Source organism: Sminthopsis crassicaudata, chromosome 3 (genome assembly GCF_048593235.1).
Source record: "Sminthopsis crassicaudata isolate SCR6 chromosome 3, ASM4859323v1, whole genome shotgun sequence".
NCBI classification, from domain to species: Eukaryota; Metazoa; Chordata; class Mammalia; order Dasyuromorphia; family Dasyuridae; genus Sminthopsis; species Sminthopsis crassicaudata.
Genome location: NC_133619.1, coordinates 417,504,050 through 417,522,565, shown reverse-complemented (window position 1 = coordinate 417,522,565; position 18,516 = coordinate 417,504,050). Strand labels below are relative to the sequence as shown.

Sequence of the window (18,516 nt, the reverse complement as noted above, 5' to 3'; positions counted from 1 at the left end):
AGGCAAATGTAACCTATTATATCTGAGAGAAAGAAAGGAGGGAGATGAACATAGTGTGTATAAATAGACATACTCGATTTATGGTGAAACTTCTTCCACTTCATTGAAAAGTGGGTGGGAAGGAGTAAACTAAGGGGAAGGGAAAACAGAAATTGTGAGGAAAAGAGGTAAAATAAGGGGAGGAACTTTAAGGTGGGGGAGGGATCCTAAAAAGGGAGGGCTGTGAAAAGCAAGTGGTGTTCACAAGTTGAATACTGGGTAGGGGGGTAAGAGGGAAGGAAAGGGGAAAAGCATAAGCAGGGGTTAATAGGATAGCAAGCAATATAGAATTAGTCATTCTAACCATAAATGTGAATGGGGCAAACTGCCTCATAAAGAGGAAGCAGTTAGCAGACTGGATTAAAAGTCAGAATCCTACTATATGTTGTTTACAGGAAACACACCTGAAACAGGGTGATACATTCAAACTAAAAGTAAAAGGGTGGAGCAGAATCTACTATGCTTCAGGCAAAGCCAAAAAAGCAGGGGTAGCCATCCTCATCTCAGATCAAGCAAAAACAAAAATTGGTCTAATTAAAAGAGATAAGGAAAGGCATTATATCCTGCTAAAGGGTAGCATCAACAATGAAGCAGTATCAGTATTAAACATATATGAACCAAGTGGTGCAGCATCTAAATTCTTAAAAGAGAAATTAAGAGAGCTGCAAGAAGAAATAGACAGCAAAACTATAATAGTGGGAATTCTCAACCTTGCACTCTCAGAATTAGATAAATCAAACCACAAAATAAATAAGAAAGAAGTCAAAGAGGTAAATAGAATACTAGAAAAGTTTGATATGATAGATCTTTGGCGAAAGCTAAATAGAGACAGAAAGGAGTATACTTTCTTCTCAGCAGTTCATGGAACCTATACAAAAATTGATCATATGCTAGGGCATAAAAACCTCAAATTCAAATGCAGTAAGGCAGAAATAGTAAATGCATCCTTTTCAGACCACAATGCAATCAAAATTACATTTAATAAAAAGCCAGGGGAAAATAGACCAAAAAATAATTGGAAACTCAATAATCTTATACTAAAGAATGATTGGGTAAAACAGCAAATCATAAACATAATTAATAACTTCACCCAAGAAAATGACAATAATGAGACATCATACCAAAATGTGTGGGATACAGCCAAAGCATTGATAAGGGGAAGTTTTATATCTCTCCAGGCCTACTTGAATAAAATAGAGAAAGAGAGGGCCAACAAATTGGGCTTACAACTAAAATTGCTAGAAAAGGAACAAATTAAAAACCCCCAGACAAACACAAAACTTGAAATTCAAAAAATAAAAGGTGAGATTAATAAAATTGAAAGTAAAAAACTATTGAATTAATTAATAAAACTAAGAGTCAGTTCTATGAAAAAACCAACAAAATAGACAAACCCTTAGTAAACCTGATTAAAAAAAGGAAAGAGAAAAAGCAAATTGTTAGTCTTGAACTCACCACTAATGAAGAGGAAGTTAGAATAGTTAGGAGCTACTTTGCTCAACTTTATGCCAATAAATTCGATAACTTAAATGAAATGGAAGAATACCTTCAAAAATATAGCTTGCCCAGATTAACAGAGGAAGAAGTAAGTAGTCTAAATAGTCCCATCTTAGAAAAAGAAATAGAACAAGCTATTAACCAACTTCCTAAGAAAAAATCCCCAGGACCAGATGGATTTACATGTGAATTCTACCAAATATTTAAAGAACAATTAACTCCAATGCTATATAAACTATTTGAAAAAATAGGGATTGAAGGAGTCCTACCAAATTCCTTTTATGACACAGATATGGTACTGATACCTACACCAGGTAGATTGAAAACTGAGAAAGAAAATTATAGACCAATTTCCTTAATGAACATTGATGCTAAAATCTTAAATAAGATATTAGCAAAAAGACTCAGAAAAATCATCCCCAGGATAATACACTATGACCAAGTGGAATTTATACGAGGAATGCAGAGGTGGTTTAATATTAGGAAAACTCTTAGTGTAATTGACCATATTAATAATCAAATTAATAAAAACCATATAATCATCTCAATAGATGCAGAAAAAGCATTTCATAAAATCCAACATTCATTCCTACTAAAAACGCTTGAGAGTATAGGAATAAATGGACTATTTCTTAATAACGAGCATATATTTAAAACCTTCAGTAAACATCATATGTAATGGTGATAAACTAGAACCTTTCCCTGTAAGATCAGGAGTGAAACAAGGTTGCCCACTATCACCATTACTATTCAATATAGTACTAGAAGCTCTAGCCTCGGCAATAAGAGCCAAGAAAGAGATTCAAGGAAGTAGAGTAGGAAATGAGGAAATCAAACTATCACTCTTTGCAGATGACATGATGGTATACTTAGAGAACCCCAAAGACTCTGCTAAAAAGCTATTAGAAATAATTCAGAATTTTAGCAAAGTTGCAGGATACAAAATAAATCCACATAAATCCTCAGCATTTTTATACATTACCAACACAATCCAAGAGCAAGAGATACAAAGAGAAATTCCATTCAGAATAACGGTCGATAGCATAAAATATTTGGAAATATATCTACCAAAGGAAAGTCAGGAATTATATGAGCAAAATTACAAAACACTTGCCACAAAAATAAAGTCAGATTTAAATAATTGGAAAGACATTGAGTGCTCTTGGATAGGGAGAGGGAATATAATCAAGATGACAATACTCCCTAAACTAATCTATTTATTTAGTGATATACTAATCAGACTCCCAAGAAACTATTTTAATGACCTAGAAAAAATAACAACAGAATTCATATGGAACAACAAAAGGTTGAGAATTTCAAGGGAAGTAATGAAAAAAAAAAATTAAATGAAGGTGGTCTAGCTGTACCTGATCTAGAATTGTATTATAAAGCAACAGTCACCAAAACCATTTGGTATTGGCTAAGAAATAGACTAGTTGATCAGTGGAATAGGTTATGTTCACAGGGCAAGATAGTGAATAAAAATAGCAATCTAGTGTTTGACAAACCCACAAATCCCAACTTTTGGGATAAGAATTCATTATTTGACAAAAACTGCTGGGAAAACTGGAAATTAGTGTGGCAGAAACGAGGCATGGACCCACATTTAACACCACATACTAAGATAAGATCAAAATGGGTCCAAGATTTAGGCATGAAGAACAAAATCATAAATAAATTGGAGGAACATGGGATGGTTTACCTCTCAGACTTGTGGAGGAGGAAGGAGTTTGTGTCCAAGGGATAACTAGAGACCATTATTGATCACAAAATAGAAAATTCTGATTACACCAAATTAAAAAGTTTCTGCACAAACAAAACTAATGCAAACAAGATTAGAAGGGAAGTAACAAATTGGGAAAACATTTTTACAGTTAAAGATTCTGATAAAGGCCTCATCTCCAAAATATACAGAGAATTGACTTTAATTTGTAAGAAATCAAGCCATTCTCCAATTGATAAATGGTCAAAGGATATGAACAGACAATTTTCAGATGATGAAATTAAAACTATTTCCACTCATGAAAGAGTTTTCCAAATCTCTATTGATCAGAGAAATGCAAATTTAGACAACTCTGAGATATCATTACACACCTGGTCAGATTGGCTAAGATGACAGGAACAAATAATGATGAATGTTGGAGGGGCTGTGGGAAAACTGGGACCCTGATGCATTGTTGGTGGAGTTGTGAAAGAATCCAACCATTCTGGAGAGCAATCTGGAATTATGCCCAAAAAGTTATCAAACTGTGCATACCCTTTGATCCAGCAGTGCTACTACTGGGCTTATATCCCAAGGAAATACTAAAGAAGGGAAAGGGACCTGTATGTGCCAAAATGTTTGTGACAGCCCTTTTCATAGTGGCTAGAAGCTGGAAGATGAATGGATGTCCGTCAATTGGAGAATGGTTGGGTAAATTATGGTATATGAATGTTATGGAATATTATTGTTCTGTAAGAAATGACCAACAGGAGGAATACAGCGGGGCTTGGAAAGACTTATATCAACTGATGCTGAGTGAAAAGAGCAGAAATAGAGATCATTATACACTTCAACAATGATACTGTATGAGGTTGTATTCTGATGGAAGTGGATATCTTCAACATAGAGAAGAGCTAATCTAATTCCAATTGATCAGTGGAACACTGGGAAATGAGTATAAACTGAGAGCATTGTTTTTTTGTTTGTTTGTTTTGTTTTGTTTCTCTCCCCAGGTTATTTTTACCTTCTGAATACAATCCTTCCTTTGCAACAACAACAACAACAACAAAATTCTGTTCTGCACATATATATTGTACCTAGGATGTACTATAAGATATTTAATATGTATGGCAATGCCTGCCATCTAGGGGATTGGGTGGAGGGAAGGAGGGAAGAGAACTTGGAAGAGAAGGGAGTACAAGGGATAATGTTGTAAAAAAAAAAAAAATTACCTATGCATATGTACTGTCAAAGAAAATGTTATGATTATAAAAATTAATTAAAAAAAAATGAAGCCAGATTGAAAGTTTAAAAAAAAAAAAATCGTGAATCTTTTCCTGGGCCCTGTAAGCTTTCTTAGAGGCCTATATCTCTCTCTGATTCCTGAGAGCTTTCTCTGAGTGTCTCCAGCCAGCATGAAGGTTGAAGTGGGAATGAATCTGACTCTGAATCTCCTGAGAAGTTTTCCCAAAGTCATCGTTGGCCCTGAGAGCCTCTTGCTTATATGTTGCCCACTGAGCACACACCAAAATCATTTCATCACTAGGAAACCATTATTTGTTATAGGATTCAATCAGTGGTAAATTAAATTTAATCATTGTTTCCTCAGTTCCACTTAGTACCGTGTTTCAAGTTCTGACCGATAACATCTCCTTGTAGAGTCAGATCAATCATACTGAATTAGATAATTATATCCATTCCAGTGACTTAGCACCTTGTAAGAATCTTAACAGGCATTCCCTCAGTTTCCAATTCTTTGGCCCCAAAAAAGAGCTGCTATAAATACTTTTGTACATAGGGTCTTCTGTGTATACATATAAAACTAAAACCTCAAGAAAAATAAAGTTTAAAAATTATGTTTCAATTTGTATTCATACACCATCAGTTCTTTAGGTATGAATAACATTTTTCATCATAAATCCTTGAAGAGTTGTTTTGAATCATTATATTAATGAGAATAACTAAATCATTCGCAGCTGATCATCTTACAATATTACTGTTACTTTGTATATAGTATATTTCACTTTGCATTAGCTCATATTAATTTTAATTTTCTTGATGGGTTGGTTTGGGATTTTTGTTTTCTTTCACAATGTGACTGTTTTGGAAATATTTTGCATGACTATACATATATAATCTATATTAAATTTCTTGCCTTCTCAGGCAGATAGGAAGGGAGGAAATGAGAGAATTTGGAACTCAAAAGTTTTAAAAACGAATGTTAGATATTGTTTTTACTTAACTGAGGAAAAATAAAATACTAAAGAAAAATTTTAAGTGTAAAGGGGACCTAAGACCAAACACTTGAGAGCCACTGTCCTGCTTGAAAAAAAAAAAAAAAAACTGGAAAGCAATCTGAGCAGTATCTTATAACATATACCATAACAAACCCCAAATGGATACAAGAATCTAAAACATAAAGACCATTTGATAAACATGTTGAAGGAGACAGTTTTCACAGTGATGCTTAACAGTATTGAGTATGTTTTGGTAAATCAACTCAAATATTTTATTAATTTTATGGTTATGTTGAATGGGACTTCCTTTTTATTATTGCCTTTTAAACATGCTATTACATAATAATTCTGTGAATTTCTGTGCTTTATTTTGTATACTATAACTTGCTAAAGGTCTTGTCTCAATTAGTTTTTCTGCTGATTCCTTAGGATTTTCTAAGTAAAATATTGTACCAACAAAAAGGGATTGTTTTGTCTTCATTTATTCTCTTAGCTTTGTGCTATTAATAGCATTTCTTGATTATATAAAATAATAATGGGGAGGGGAAGATATGTCCTTAATTTACTTCTATATTTATTGGGAAAGTGTGATGGAATTTTCTTGTATATATTAGGAACAGGATGTTTGTGGGGTTTTTTGTTTGTTTTCTTCATTCCTTAGCAACTGGCTCTATCACCATTCCTCAGATTGTTGTTTTGTTTTTGTTTTTGTTTTTTTAACAGAACTTGGTATTTTGTTATTTGTAGTTTTTTGGTATATTTCTCTACTGTTCAGATTTGAGGGAGGGATACATATGGTTTCCTGTAATTCTTTTTATTTCTGCTGGTTCAATTGCGATTTTACTTTGTGTTTCATTTATTTTATTTTATTTTATCTTTAATAAGGTTGGCTAAATATTTGTTAATTTTGCTAGTCTTTTCAAAGAAGTAGCTTTTAGTTTTGTGTTTCAGTTTTTTAGGGTTTTCACTGATTATTAAGATGTTTGCTTTTTTAAAATTATTATTATTTTGGGTTTATTTCTTGCCATTCTAATTATTTTTTATTGAATATTCCTCTCTTTTTATTTTGATAGTGTTTGTTCTTAGGGATAAAACTTTTTTTCAGATTTCATCTCAGAAATTTTGGCATATGATTTCACCATTATGATTGACTCAATAATTATTTGTTTTTATGATTTCTTCTTTTTGATATTTAGAATTTCATTTAGATTCATTTAGATTTAACTCTCTAGAGAGCTGACTTAAGAGAATTTTTCAGGTAAATTAATCTGTGAAATTGTTTCTTCATTGGAATGCAATTAAAATTTGCCTTTTGCTAACACTGTTTTGGGGGAGTTGATATTTATTATATTTTGCTTATAGGTACAACTGTAACTGCATTGAAACTATTTAAGAATCTTCCTGTAAGAAAACAATTTTACTCGACAGCTAAAAGATGTAAGGATGAATTGAAAAAAATCCAAGACCTTCTTATAGCCTATGGTGTTCTCAAACCTGAATTAAGGATTATTTTTACACATAACAAGGTAAGACTTTTTTTTTTTTTTTGTAAAAATAACTTATGAAATGTGATTTTTGAGAGGGGGGACAAGATAATTCATCCTTCATGCCCAAGTTTCATTTGTAGAGATTATTCCTTAGAAAAAGCAATAGCACAATTTTAAAAAATTATGTTTACTCTCTGCAGGGGATATGAGAGGAAAAAAGAGCACAGCTTACGGGGCTTTTTTTATAATAATAGCTTTTTATTTTTCATAATACAATGATAATTTTCACCATTTATTCTTGATAAACTTTGTTTCAAATTTTTCCCCTTCCCTCCTCACCTTCCTCTCCCCAGACAGCAAGCAATCCAGTATAGGTTAAATATGTGCGATTCTTCTAAACATAATTTCACATTTATCCTGCTGCATAAGAAAAATCAGGTCAAAAAGGGGAAAAAAATGAAAGAAAAATAAAAGCAAGCAAGCAAATAGCAACACTAAAGGTGAAAATACTATGTTGTGATCCACATTTTTTCTCACCTCCCTCCCAACATATAAAAGCTGATCAATTTTAAAATATTTATTAAGCTTCTAACATGTTCTAGGCACTGTGCTTGGTACTAGGGATCCAAAGACAAAAATGAAACAGATCCTGCACTTGGAAAGTTTAGATTATATCAGAGGAGATATATATATAGTATATATGAAAGTATATACAAAATAATTGAAAAAGGGTGCATAAATAGCTAAGGAATCAGGAAATACTTCATGTATCACTTGAACTCAGTATTGAAGAAAGTTGTCTATGAGATAGATGTGAGGAGAGAATACATCGTAAGATTGAAAGGACATGTACTTCTATGTATGAGGAGCAAAGATAAGGCCTATTTTGTTAAATCATAGAATTTGTTAATTAGAGTAATATATAATAAGACTAGAAAGATAGGTTGGGGCCAGATTGTGAAAGATTTAAAAGACAAAACAAAGTATGAGACCTAAAAATATGAGAAAGCCACTAGAATTTATTGAGTGGGAGAGTGACATAGTCAAATGAGTACATTAAAAAAATAATTTTATCAGCTGAATGGAGGGTAGTTTGGAGAAAGAAGAAACTTGAATCAGGAGCTATTGCAGTTTGGTTTTGTGATCAGCAAGACATTTATTCTAATCCTTATGGCCTCTCAAACCTTTCCAAAACAAAAGTTATATACCAAAGATAAAGCTGTTTTCATAGTCTGAAATACCTAGAATCCAAAAGAAAATGTAAACAAAAAAACCTAGGAATTCAGACTTCCTGACTCTGTATTCATTCTGTACCCTTTCTCTTCTTCCTGTGCCAGCACTCTACTTGCAGATCATGATAAAGGCTTATGTCAATCTCATCCCTGAACTCTGTTCCTTTCTTCCCTCTTTCTTTGCTATAGAGACTCATCCAGCTCTAGGCTGTGGGAGTTTTTCAGGTCTCAATAGGGAGATTGGCCACAGCCTTGCAGGAGTAAAAAGCCTGTTGAGTGCTAAAACCTGAATGCATCAGTGCTATAAAGCTCTGAACTGGAGTAAGCAAGATCTGAACTGTTGGTGCTAAGACAGAGATCTAAAGGGATTGGGACAAATCATCAGGACAGAACACCATATTTTGAGGGGATTGTGAAGCATTCCACCAAACCTAAGGGAAAAGAGCATGGTACCAATTCTGATAACCTAAAAGTTGGTTGGGACAAAGACTTAGGCTGTTGAAACAAGAATTACCCCATGTGGGAAGAGGATGAAATGCTTTGAAATACAAAGAAATCATAATTAGAAGAGAAAGAGTCAGAAAGAGTGTGATTAGGAAATTAAAGAGGGATCTGGAAGTACCTAAAGTTCTAAGAGAAGGAATTGTAAAGACTTCTAATATAAACAGATAAATCAATAGAAAAAATAATAATAATAGAAGGAATTATGATCTCCAGATGTAATAAACCATTTCAGGCATCCATGAATGAAGGAAAATGATCTAACATTCGATGAGGCTGAGGACTTATGAAGACAGAACTGTAACACATTATTCCTACGTGATTTAAAAGGGAAATTAGAATCATGGGAGCAAAGTTGTATACGCTACAGCAAAAATAATTAGAAAAAAAGAATATTTAATGGCAAGATTTACTAAAGAAACATAAGAGAGAATAATAGAGAATGCAAATACCCAGAGGTGAAAGATGATCTGTATGAAGAGAAACAAACAAGAACACAAAAAGAAGATATGCTCATTGTAAGCAAAACATATGACTCTAGTTAGGATCATAGATCTCCCAAAAGAAGACAAGAGGAAAAAAAAAATTAATACCATAATGAAGGAAATAATAAAAGAGACTGCTTAGGACTTCTGAACACAAAACATTAAATTCCAATAGAAAGAACTCACAAATTATTTCTAGGAAAAAAAGATAGTTAATATGACAATTCAATTTAGAAACAAATTCTGCAAAACATCAAGAGAAAGATCTTCAAATATAAAGGAAAGGGCATTTGAATACCTCAAGACTATTTCACATCTACTAGAAGAAGGAGGAGCAATAAAAACATAGTGACACCAGAAAGACCAGTAAGAAACTTCTTTCTAAGTATATAAATTGACAGGGGTTGAAGGTGGAAATCTTGTAAATCTAGCAGTGATGAGGCAGACAGAGGGCATTATGGGTAGAACCTGACAACACCCTGCCTACTTGAGAATGCTGCTTTTGTGGGACAACATTGCAACATGAGAGTACATGAAAGAGGAAGAGAAGAGAAAGGGAGTAAAGAACAGTGAGTGATAAACTGGGATCAAATCTAAAACTAGCAATGAAGGCAAGATGACTGCTGTTATCTCATAAAGAAAAGAGCCTACAAGAATGAGTGAGGAGGAAGGGTGAAATATTGAAAAGGGGAAGAAAAGAAAGGGTCTTTACTTTGTAGAGAAAGGGGTTCCACTAATGAATATTTCTGTGAGTCAAGGGAGATAAGAACATTATGCTGGATGAAGTCCAGGGAATTTTGTACCTTAGAATGTCTTTTTGTGCTGAGACAGGAGATTTGGAACGCTTGGGGGCAAGAGGATTTTAGCCCATGTGAGGGTAGTGTGATGTACTATGAATTAATAGCTGCAATAATTAACATTGTTTTCAGAGTGAAGCACAAAGGAAAAAGGAAATCCATGTGGTAAGCCTTTTAAGACTGTGGCAAAAAGTGTGTAGAAGGAAGAACCTAGAATGTATTCCTTGAAAAGATTGGTCGTATGAAGAATACAGAGAAAAGAGAGGAGACCAGATGATTATAGGGATTGTGAATCAGAGAATGAGAGTTTAAACAAAGATAGGTAATGAAAAGAGTGAAAAATCTTTTGTTTTTTAAAGGTAACAAAAATATGAAGTGAAACGAACTAATGAATAAAACTAGCTGATGGGGAACCTATTTCACTGAGAAGAAAATGAAAAGGAATTAATGTATAACTAGATAAAAACAGGAGAGAGAAACTAATAAAATATAATGGGATACAAATGAGAAGAAGGGATCAGAGGTGAGAGAAAGAGAGCTAGTATTAACAGAGCTGCCTTAAAAAAAAATTAAAATAACTGAAGGAACATAATACTGTGTTTACAACAAAAGAGGAGAAGAATTATAACTTTTAAAAAAAAGAACAAATTTCAGGGGAGAAAAATATAAATTTTAACTCATAACTTTAATTGTTAATGGATTAAACAATCCAATAAAACAAGAAAGAATATCTGGCTGGATAAGAAAACAAAATGCTGCATACTTTTTTTTTTTTTTTTTTTTTTTTTTACAAGAAACATGTTTAAAATAAAAAGACATATTTAAAATGAAACTAAGGGCAGTGGGAAAAATTTGCCTTGCATCAAGTGAATGAATTTTTTAAAAGTAGGAATTACTATTATACTATCAGATAAAGCAAAAACAAACATTTTTTAAAAAGTATAAACAAGGAAATTTTATTATGCTTAAAGAAACCATAAACCACAAACCAATATCAGGAATAAACTTGTATGCTTCAAGTGTCTTAGTATTCAAATTCATAAAGAAATCATACTTGAACTTCAAGAAGATATAGAAACACAATAGTGACAGAAGATTTCCAACATTTCTCTTTCAGTTTTGGATAATTCTATTAGAAAGATTTAAAAAAATATATGGAAATGGCCAAATTGTTAGAGAAACTAGACGTAAAAGATTTCTGGTGTCTTCTAAATGGGATAGCAAAAGAATATGCATATTTCTCTGCAGTATGCTAAAACACAGAGATTATTACAAAGAAATGTACAAAGATCATAATGGTCTTTGTACATATATCCTTTACATTCATAATGCAATAGGAACAGAAATTGATTCAGGGACTACTATAAATATATATACCCAAATGGAGACTTAACAATGAAATCTTAAATAATGAAAAAAATCAAAGAATAAATTATAGAAATAGTTATTAACTTTGGAAAAGTAAATGATAATGATAAAATGACATACTAAATGCAGTGCTCAGAGAATATAATATTCTTTTTTGTTGAAAATTCTGTTAGTCTTCTAAAAATAATGTAATAACATTACATTGAATTACATTGAATATCCATTTTTTAACTCTGAAGGATTTTACTCAGTTTTGCTGGGTATGTGATTCTTGGTTGTAATGCTAGTTCTTTTCTCCTCCAGAATATCATATTCTAAAGCCTTTGATCCTTTAATGTAGAAGCTGGTAAATCTTGTGCTATCCTGATTGTGGCTCCATGATATTTGAATTTCTTTTTGCGTGCTTGCAGTTTTTTCTTCTTGATTTGGGAGTTCTTAAATTTGACTATAATATTTCTTAGAATTCTCATTTGGGGATGTCTTTTAGGAGATGAGATTCTTTCAATTTCTGTTTTGCCTTCTGTCTAGAATATCAGGGTAGTTTTTCTTGATAATTGTCTCTTTTTTTATCTTGACTTTCAGATAGTTCAATAATTCTTAAATTATTTCCTCTTAATCTATTTTCCAAGTCATTTGTTTTTCCAAGAGATATTTCACATTTTCTTCTATTTTTTCATTCTTTTGATTTTGTTTGTTTCTTGTTGTTTCATAAAATCATTAGCTTCCACTTGCCCAGTTCTAACTTTTTAGAAATTATTTCCTTTTGTGAACTTTTGTGCCTCGTTTTCCATTTGACTAATTCTATGTTTTAATGAGCTCTCCTCAGTGCATTTTTATGTATCTTTTTCCATTTGGCCAGTTCTACTTTTCAGTATTTTTCTCCTCATTGTGTTTTTGTGCCCTTCCCTCCCTTCACCACCTCCCCTAGATGGCAAGCTGTTTTATACATGTTAATTATATTATAGTATGTCCTACATACAATATCTGTGCAGAACCAAACAGTTCTCTTGTTGCACAGGGAGAATTGGATTTAGAAAGTAAAAATAACCTGGGAAGAAAAGCAAAAGTGCAAACAGTTTACACTCATTTCCCAGTGTTCCTTTCCTGGATATGGTTGATTCTGTCCATCATTGATCAGTTGGAATTGAATTAGATCTTCTCTTTGTCGAAGGTAGCCACTTCCATCAGAATATATCCTCATATAGTATCATTGTTGAAGTGTATAATGATCTACTGGTTCTGCTCATTTCACTTAACATCAGTTCATGTAAGTCTCTCCAAGCCTCTCTGTATTCATCCTGCTGGTCATTTCTTACAGAACAATAATATTCCATAACATTCATATACCACAATTTACCCAAGTGTTCTCCAATTGATGAGCATGGATTCATTTTTCACTTTCTAATCACTACAAAAAGGGCTGCCACAAACATTTTGGCACATACAGGTCCCTTTCCCTTCTTTAGTATTTCTTTGGGTTATAAGCCCAGTAGTAGCACTGCTGGATCAAATGGTATGCACACTTTGATAACTGGACATAATTTCAGATTGCTCTCCAGAATGGTTGTATTCGTTCACAACTCCACAACAATGCATCAATGTCCCAGTTTTCCCCCATCCCCTCCAACTTTCATCATTATTTTTTCCTGTCATGTTAGTCAATCTGATAGGTGTGTAGTGGTATCTCAGAGTTATTTTAATTTGTATTTCTCTGATCAATAGTGATTTGGAACACTTTCATATGAGTGGAAAAAGTTTCAATTTCATCATCTCAAAATTGCCTATTCATATCCTTTGACCACTTATCAATTGGAGAATGGCTTGATTTCTTATAAATTAAAGTAAATTCTCTATATATTTTGGAAATGAAGCTTTTATCAGAACCTTTAACTGTAAAAATGTTTTCCCAGTTTGTTGCTTCCCTTCTAATTTTGTTTGCATTAGTTTTGTTTGTACAAAGGCTTTTTAATTTGATGTAATCAAATTTTTTTTTATTTTGTGATCAATAATAATCTCTAGTTCTTCTTTGGTCACAAATTCCTTCCACCTCCATAAGTCTGAGGGGTAAACTATCCTATGTTCCTCTAATATATTTATGATCTCATTCCTTATGCCTAAATCATGAATGCATTTTGATCTTATCTTGGTATATGGTGTTAAGTGTAGGTCCATATGTAATTTCTAAAGCCATATTAATTTACAGTTTTTGTCAAATAATAAATTCTTATCTCAAAATTTAGGACCTTTGGTTTTGCCAAACACTACATTGCTATAGTTATTATTATGTCTTATGGACCTAACCTATTCCATTGATCAACTAATCTATTTCTTAGCCAGTATCAAATGGTTTTGGTAACTGCTGCTTTAGATCAGGTACAGCTAGACTACCTTCATTAGATTTTTTTTTTTCATTACTTCCCTTGAATTTCTCGATCTTTTGTTCTTCAATATGAATTTTGTTGTTGTTTTTTCTAGGTCATTAAAATAGTTTCTTGGGAGTCTGATTGGCATGGCACTAAATAAACAGATTAGGTTTTTTATTATATTCCCTCAGCCTATCCAAGAGCACTTAATATTTTTCCAATCATTTAAATCTGATTTTATTTGTGTGGAAAGTGTTTTATATTTTTGCTCATATAATTCCTGACTTTCCTTGGGTAGATATAGTCCCAAATATTTTATGCTATCAACAGTTATTTTGAATGGAATTTCTCTTTGTATTTCTTGCTGTTGCATTTTGTTAGTGATGTATAAAAATGCTGAGGCTTTATGTGGATTTATTTTGTATCTATTTTGTATCCTGCAACTTTGCTAAAATTATGAATTATTTCTAATAGCTTTTTTTGGAATCTCTGGGGTTCTCTAAATATACCATCATATCATCTGCAAAGAGTGATAGTTTAGTGTCCTCATTACCTACTCTAATTCCTTTAATCTCCTTCTCGACTCTTATTGCTGAGGCTAGGGTTTCTAATACAATATTGAATAATAATTGTGATAGTGGGCAACCTTGTTTCACTCCTGATCTTACTAAGAAAGGTTCCAGTTTTTCCCCATTACATATGATGTTTACTGACGGTTTTAAATATATGCTTCTGACTATTTTTAAGGAAAAGTCCATTTATTCCTCTTTTCTAGTGTTTTTATTAGGAATGGATGTTGGATTTTATCAAATGCTTTTTCTGCATCTATTGAGATGATCATATGGTTTTTGTTAATTTGTTTATTGATATCGTCAATTATGCTAATAGTTTTCCTAATATTGAACCAGCCCTGCATTCCTGGTATAAATCCTTGGGGATAATTTTCTGTAATCTTTTTGCTAATATTTTATTTAAGATTTTAGCATCAATATTTATTAGGGGAGATTGGTCTATAATTTTCTTTTTCTGTTTTCAACCTACTTGGTTTAGGTATCAGTACCATGTCTATGTCAAAAAAGGAATTTGGTAGGACTCCTTCAATCCCTATTTTTTCAAACAGTTTATATAGCATTGGAGTTAATTGTTCTTTAAATGTTTGGTAGAATTCACATGTAAATCCATCTGGCCTTGGGGATTTTTTCTTAGGGAGTTGGTTAATAGGTTGTTCTATTTCTTTTTCTGAAATGGGAGTATTTAGACTACTTACTTCTTCCTCTGTTAATCTGGGCAAGCTATATTTTTGAAGGTATTCTTCCATTTCATTTAAGTTATCGAATTTATTGGCATGAAGTTGGGCAAAGTAACTCCTAATTACTGCTCTAATTTCCTCTTCATTAGTGGCGAGTTCTCCCTTTTCATTTTTAAGACTAACAATTTGCTTTTCCTCTTTCCCTTTTTTAATCAGATTTACTAAGGGTTTATCTATTTTGTTGGTGTTTTCATAGAACCAACTTTTAGTTTTATTAATTAATTCAAAAGTTTTTTTTTTTTTTTTCAATTTTATTGACCTCTCCTTTTATTTTTAGAATTTTAAGTTTAGTGTGTTTGACTGGAGGTTTTTAATTTGTTCTTTTTCTAGCATTTTTAGTTGCAAGCACAACTCATTAATCTTCTCTTTTTCTATTTTATGCAAGTAGGCCTCTAGAGATATAAAATTTCCCCTTATTACTGCATCCCACACATTTTGGTATGATGTCTCATTATTGTCATTTTTTTGGGTGAAGTCTATGATTTATTGTTTCCCTCAATTGTTCTTTAGTATGAGATTATTTAGTTTCCAATTGCTTTTTGGTCTATTTTCCCCTGGCTTTTTATTGAATGTAATTTTCATTGCATCGTGATCTGAAAAGGATGCTTTTAGTATTTCTGCCTTATTGCATTTGAGTTTGAGGTTTTTAATGTCCTAATATGTGGTCAATTTTTGTATAAGTTCCATAAACTGTTGAGAAGAAAGTGTACTCCTTTCTGTCTCCATTTAGTTTTCTCCAAAGAGCTATCATTTCTAATTTTTCTTATATTCTATTTACCTCTTTGACTTCTTTCTTATTTATTTTTGGTTTGATTTATCTCATTCTGAGAGTGCAAGGTTGAGATCTCCCACTATTATAGTTTTGCTGTCTATTTCTTTTTTCAGCTTTCTTAATTTCTCTTTTAAGAATTTAAATGCTTTGGAGGGGATGTGGGAAAATTGGGACACTGATGCATTGTTGGTGGAGTTGTGAAAGAATCCCGCCATTCTGGAGAGCAATTTGGAGCCATGCCCAAAAAGTTATCAAACTGTCCATATCCTTTGATCTAGTAGTGGTACTACTGGGCTTATATCCCAAGGAAATACTAAAGAAGGGAAAATGACCTGTATGTGCCAAAATGGTTGTGGCAGCCCTTTTTGTAATTCCTAGAAACTGGAAATTGAATAGATGTCCCTCAATTGGAGAATGGTTGGGTAAATTATAGTATATGAATGTTATGGAATATTATTGCTCTGTAAGAAATGACCAGCAGGATGAATACAGAGAGGTTTGGAGAAACTTGCATGAACTGTTGCTGAATGAAATGAGCAGAACCAGCAGATCACTATACACTTCATCAACAATACTGTATGAAGATATATTCTGATGGAAGTGGATATTTTCAACATGGAGAAGATCCAATTCACTTACAGTTGATCAATGATGGACAGAAACAGCTACACCCTGAGAAGGAACACTGGGTGAATGTAAACTATTTGCACTACTGTCTTTCTACCCAGGTTACCTTTACCTTTGGAATCCAACTCTTACCATGCAACAAGAAAATTGGATTTACACACATATATTGCATCTAGGTTATACTGTAACACATTTAATATGTATGGGATTGCCTGTCATCTAGGGGAGGGAGTAGAGGGAAGGAGGGGAAAATTTGGAAAAATTAATACAAGGGATAATGTTGTTAAAAAAAAAATTACTCATGCATATGTACTTTCAAAAAAAATTATAATTATAAAATTAATTTAAAAAAAGAATTTAAGTGCTACACCACTTGGTACATATATGTTTAATACTGATATTGCTTCATTATCTATGCTATCCTTTAGCATGATATAGTGCCCTTCTTTATCTCTCTAATTAGATCAGTTTTTGTTTTTGCTTGATCTGAGATGAGGATGGCTACTCCTGCTTTTTTTCATTTCACCTGAAACATAGTAGATTCTGCTCCAATCTTTTACCTTTACTTCTGTAAGCATCACCCTATTTTAGGTGTGCTTCCTGCAAATAACATATTGTAGGATTCTAGCTTTTAATCCAGTCTGCTAATCGCTTCCTCTTTATGGGGGTGTTTACTCCCTTCACATTTATAGTTAAAAGGACCAATTCTGTATTACTTGCCACCTTGTTAACACCTGCTTATGCTTTTCTCCTTTCCTTCTCCCTTATCCCCATCACAGTATTAAACTTATGATCACCATTTGCTTCTCATAGCCCTCCCTTTTTAATATTCCTCCCCTCACCTTAGAGTTCCTCTCCCTATCTTATCCCTTTTCCTCACAATTTCTGTATTCCCTTCCATTTAGCTTTCTCCTTCCCTTTTCACTTTTCCCCTCCTACTCTTCAATGAGGTGGGAGAAGTTTCACTATAAATCAAATATTTCTAATATTTTTCTCTTTAAGCCAATTCTGATGGCAATACGATACACACTATGTTCATCCCCTCCATTCTTTCTCTCATATATAATAGGTTTCCATTGCCTCTTCGTGAGATGTAGTACCCCCACTTTATCCTTTTCTAGGTACAATTTCCTTTCCATCTCTAGTTTCTAGAACAATACATATACATGTATTCTTTATATATCTTTATAGCACAAATATATTTCCCAAATTTTCTTTTTACCCTTTTAGGTTTCTCTTGAGTTCTGTATTTGTAGATCAAACTTTTTATTTAGATCCAGTTTTTTCATCAAGAATAGATGAAATTTACTTATTTCTTTGAATGTCCATCTTCTTCCCTGGAAAAAGAAGCTCATTTTTGCTGGGTAAGTTATTTTTGGTTGCATACCAAGTTCCTTAGCCTTTCAGAATATCATGTTCTAAGCCCTTCGATCCTTTAATATGGACGCTGCTAGATACTGCATAATCCTTATTGTGGCTCCTCCATATTTGAATTGATTTTTTCTAGCAGCTTGTTTCCTTTGTCTGATGGTTCTGAAATTTGGCCACTATATTTCTTAGTGTTTTGATTTTAGGATCCCTTTCAGTAGGTGATCGATGAATTTTTTCAGTTTCTATTTTACCCTCTGTTTCTAAGATATCTAGGTAGTTCTCTTTGACAAATTCCTGGAAAATAGTGTCCAGGCTCTTCTTTTTTCATCATATTTTTCAGGGAGTCAAATAATTCTCAGATTGTCTCTCCTGGATCTATTTTCCAGGTCTGTTGTTTTCTCATGAAGGCATTTAACATTTTTTTCCATTGTTTCACTTTTTTGGTTTTCCTTGACTGATTCTTGCTCTCTCCTCAAGTCATTCATTTCCATTTGTTCGATTCTGATTTTCAATGAAGTATTTTCTTCACTCACTTTAATATCTTCTTCTAATTGTGCAATTGAGTTTTTAAGTGAGTTGTTTTGTTTTATGGAATTTTTTTTTTTTAGAGAGCTATTTTCTTTTTCCAACTCACTAATTCTGCTTTTCAAGGATTTGATTTCTTTATCCACTCTTATTTTTAAATGAGTGGGATGATTTATCCAGACACTCTTGCCAAGCTTCCTTTTC

At 32.7% G+C, this 18,516-nt stretch overlaps 1 protein-coding gene across 1 annotated transcript in view; it reads left to right on the top strand.

Annotated features, from left to right (window-relative positions):
- PMS1 (PMS1 homolog 1, mismatch repair system component) overlaps positions 1-18,516 on the top strand; it is a 129,173-nt gene that overhangs the window by 51,340 nt on the left and 59,317 nt on the right. Inside the window, 1 exon segment of the mRNA XM_074302871.1 lies at positions 6,838-7,001. Coding sequence (XP_074158972.1) covers positions 6,838-7,001 — 164 coding nt within the window.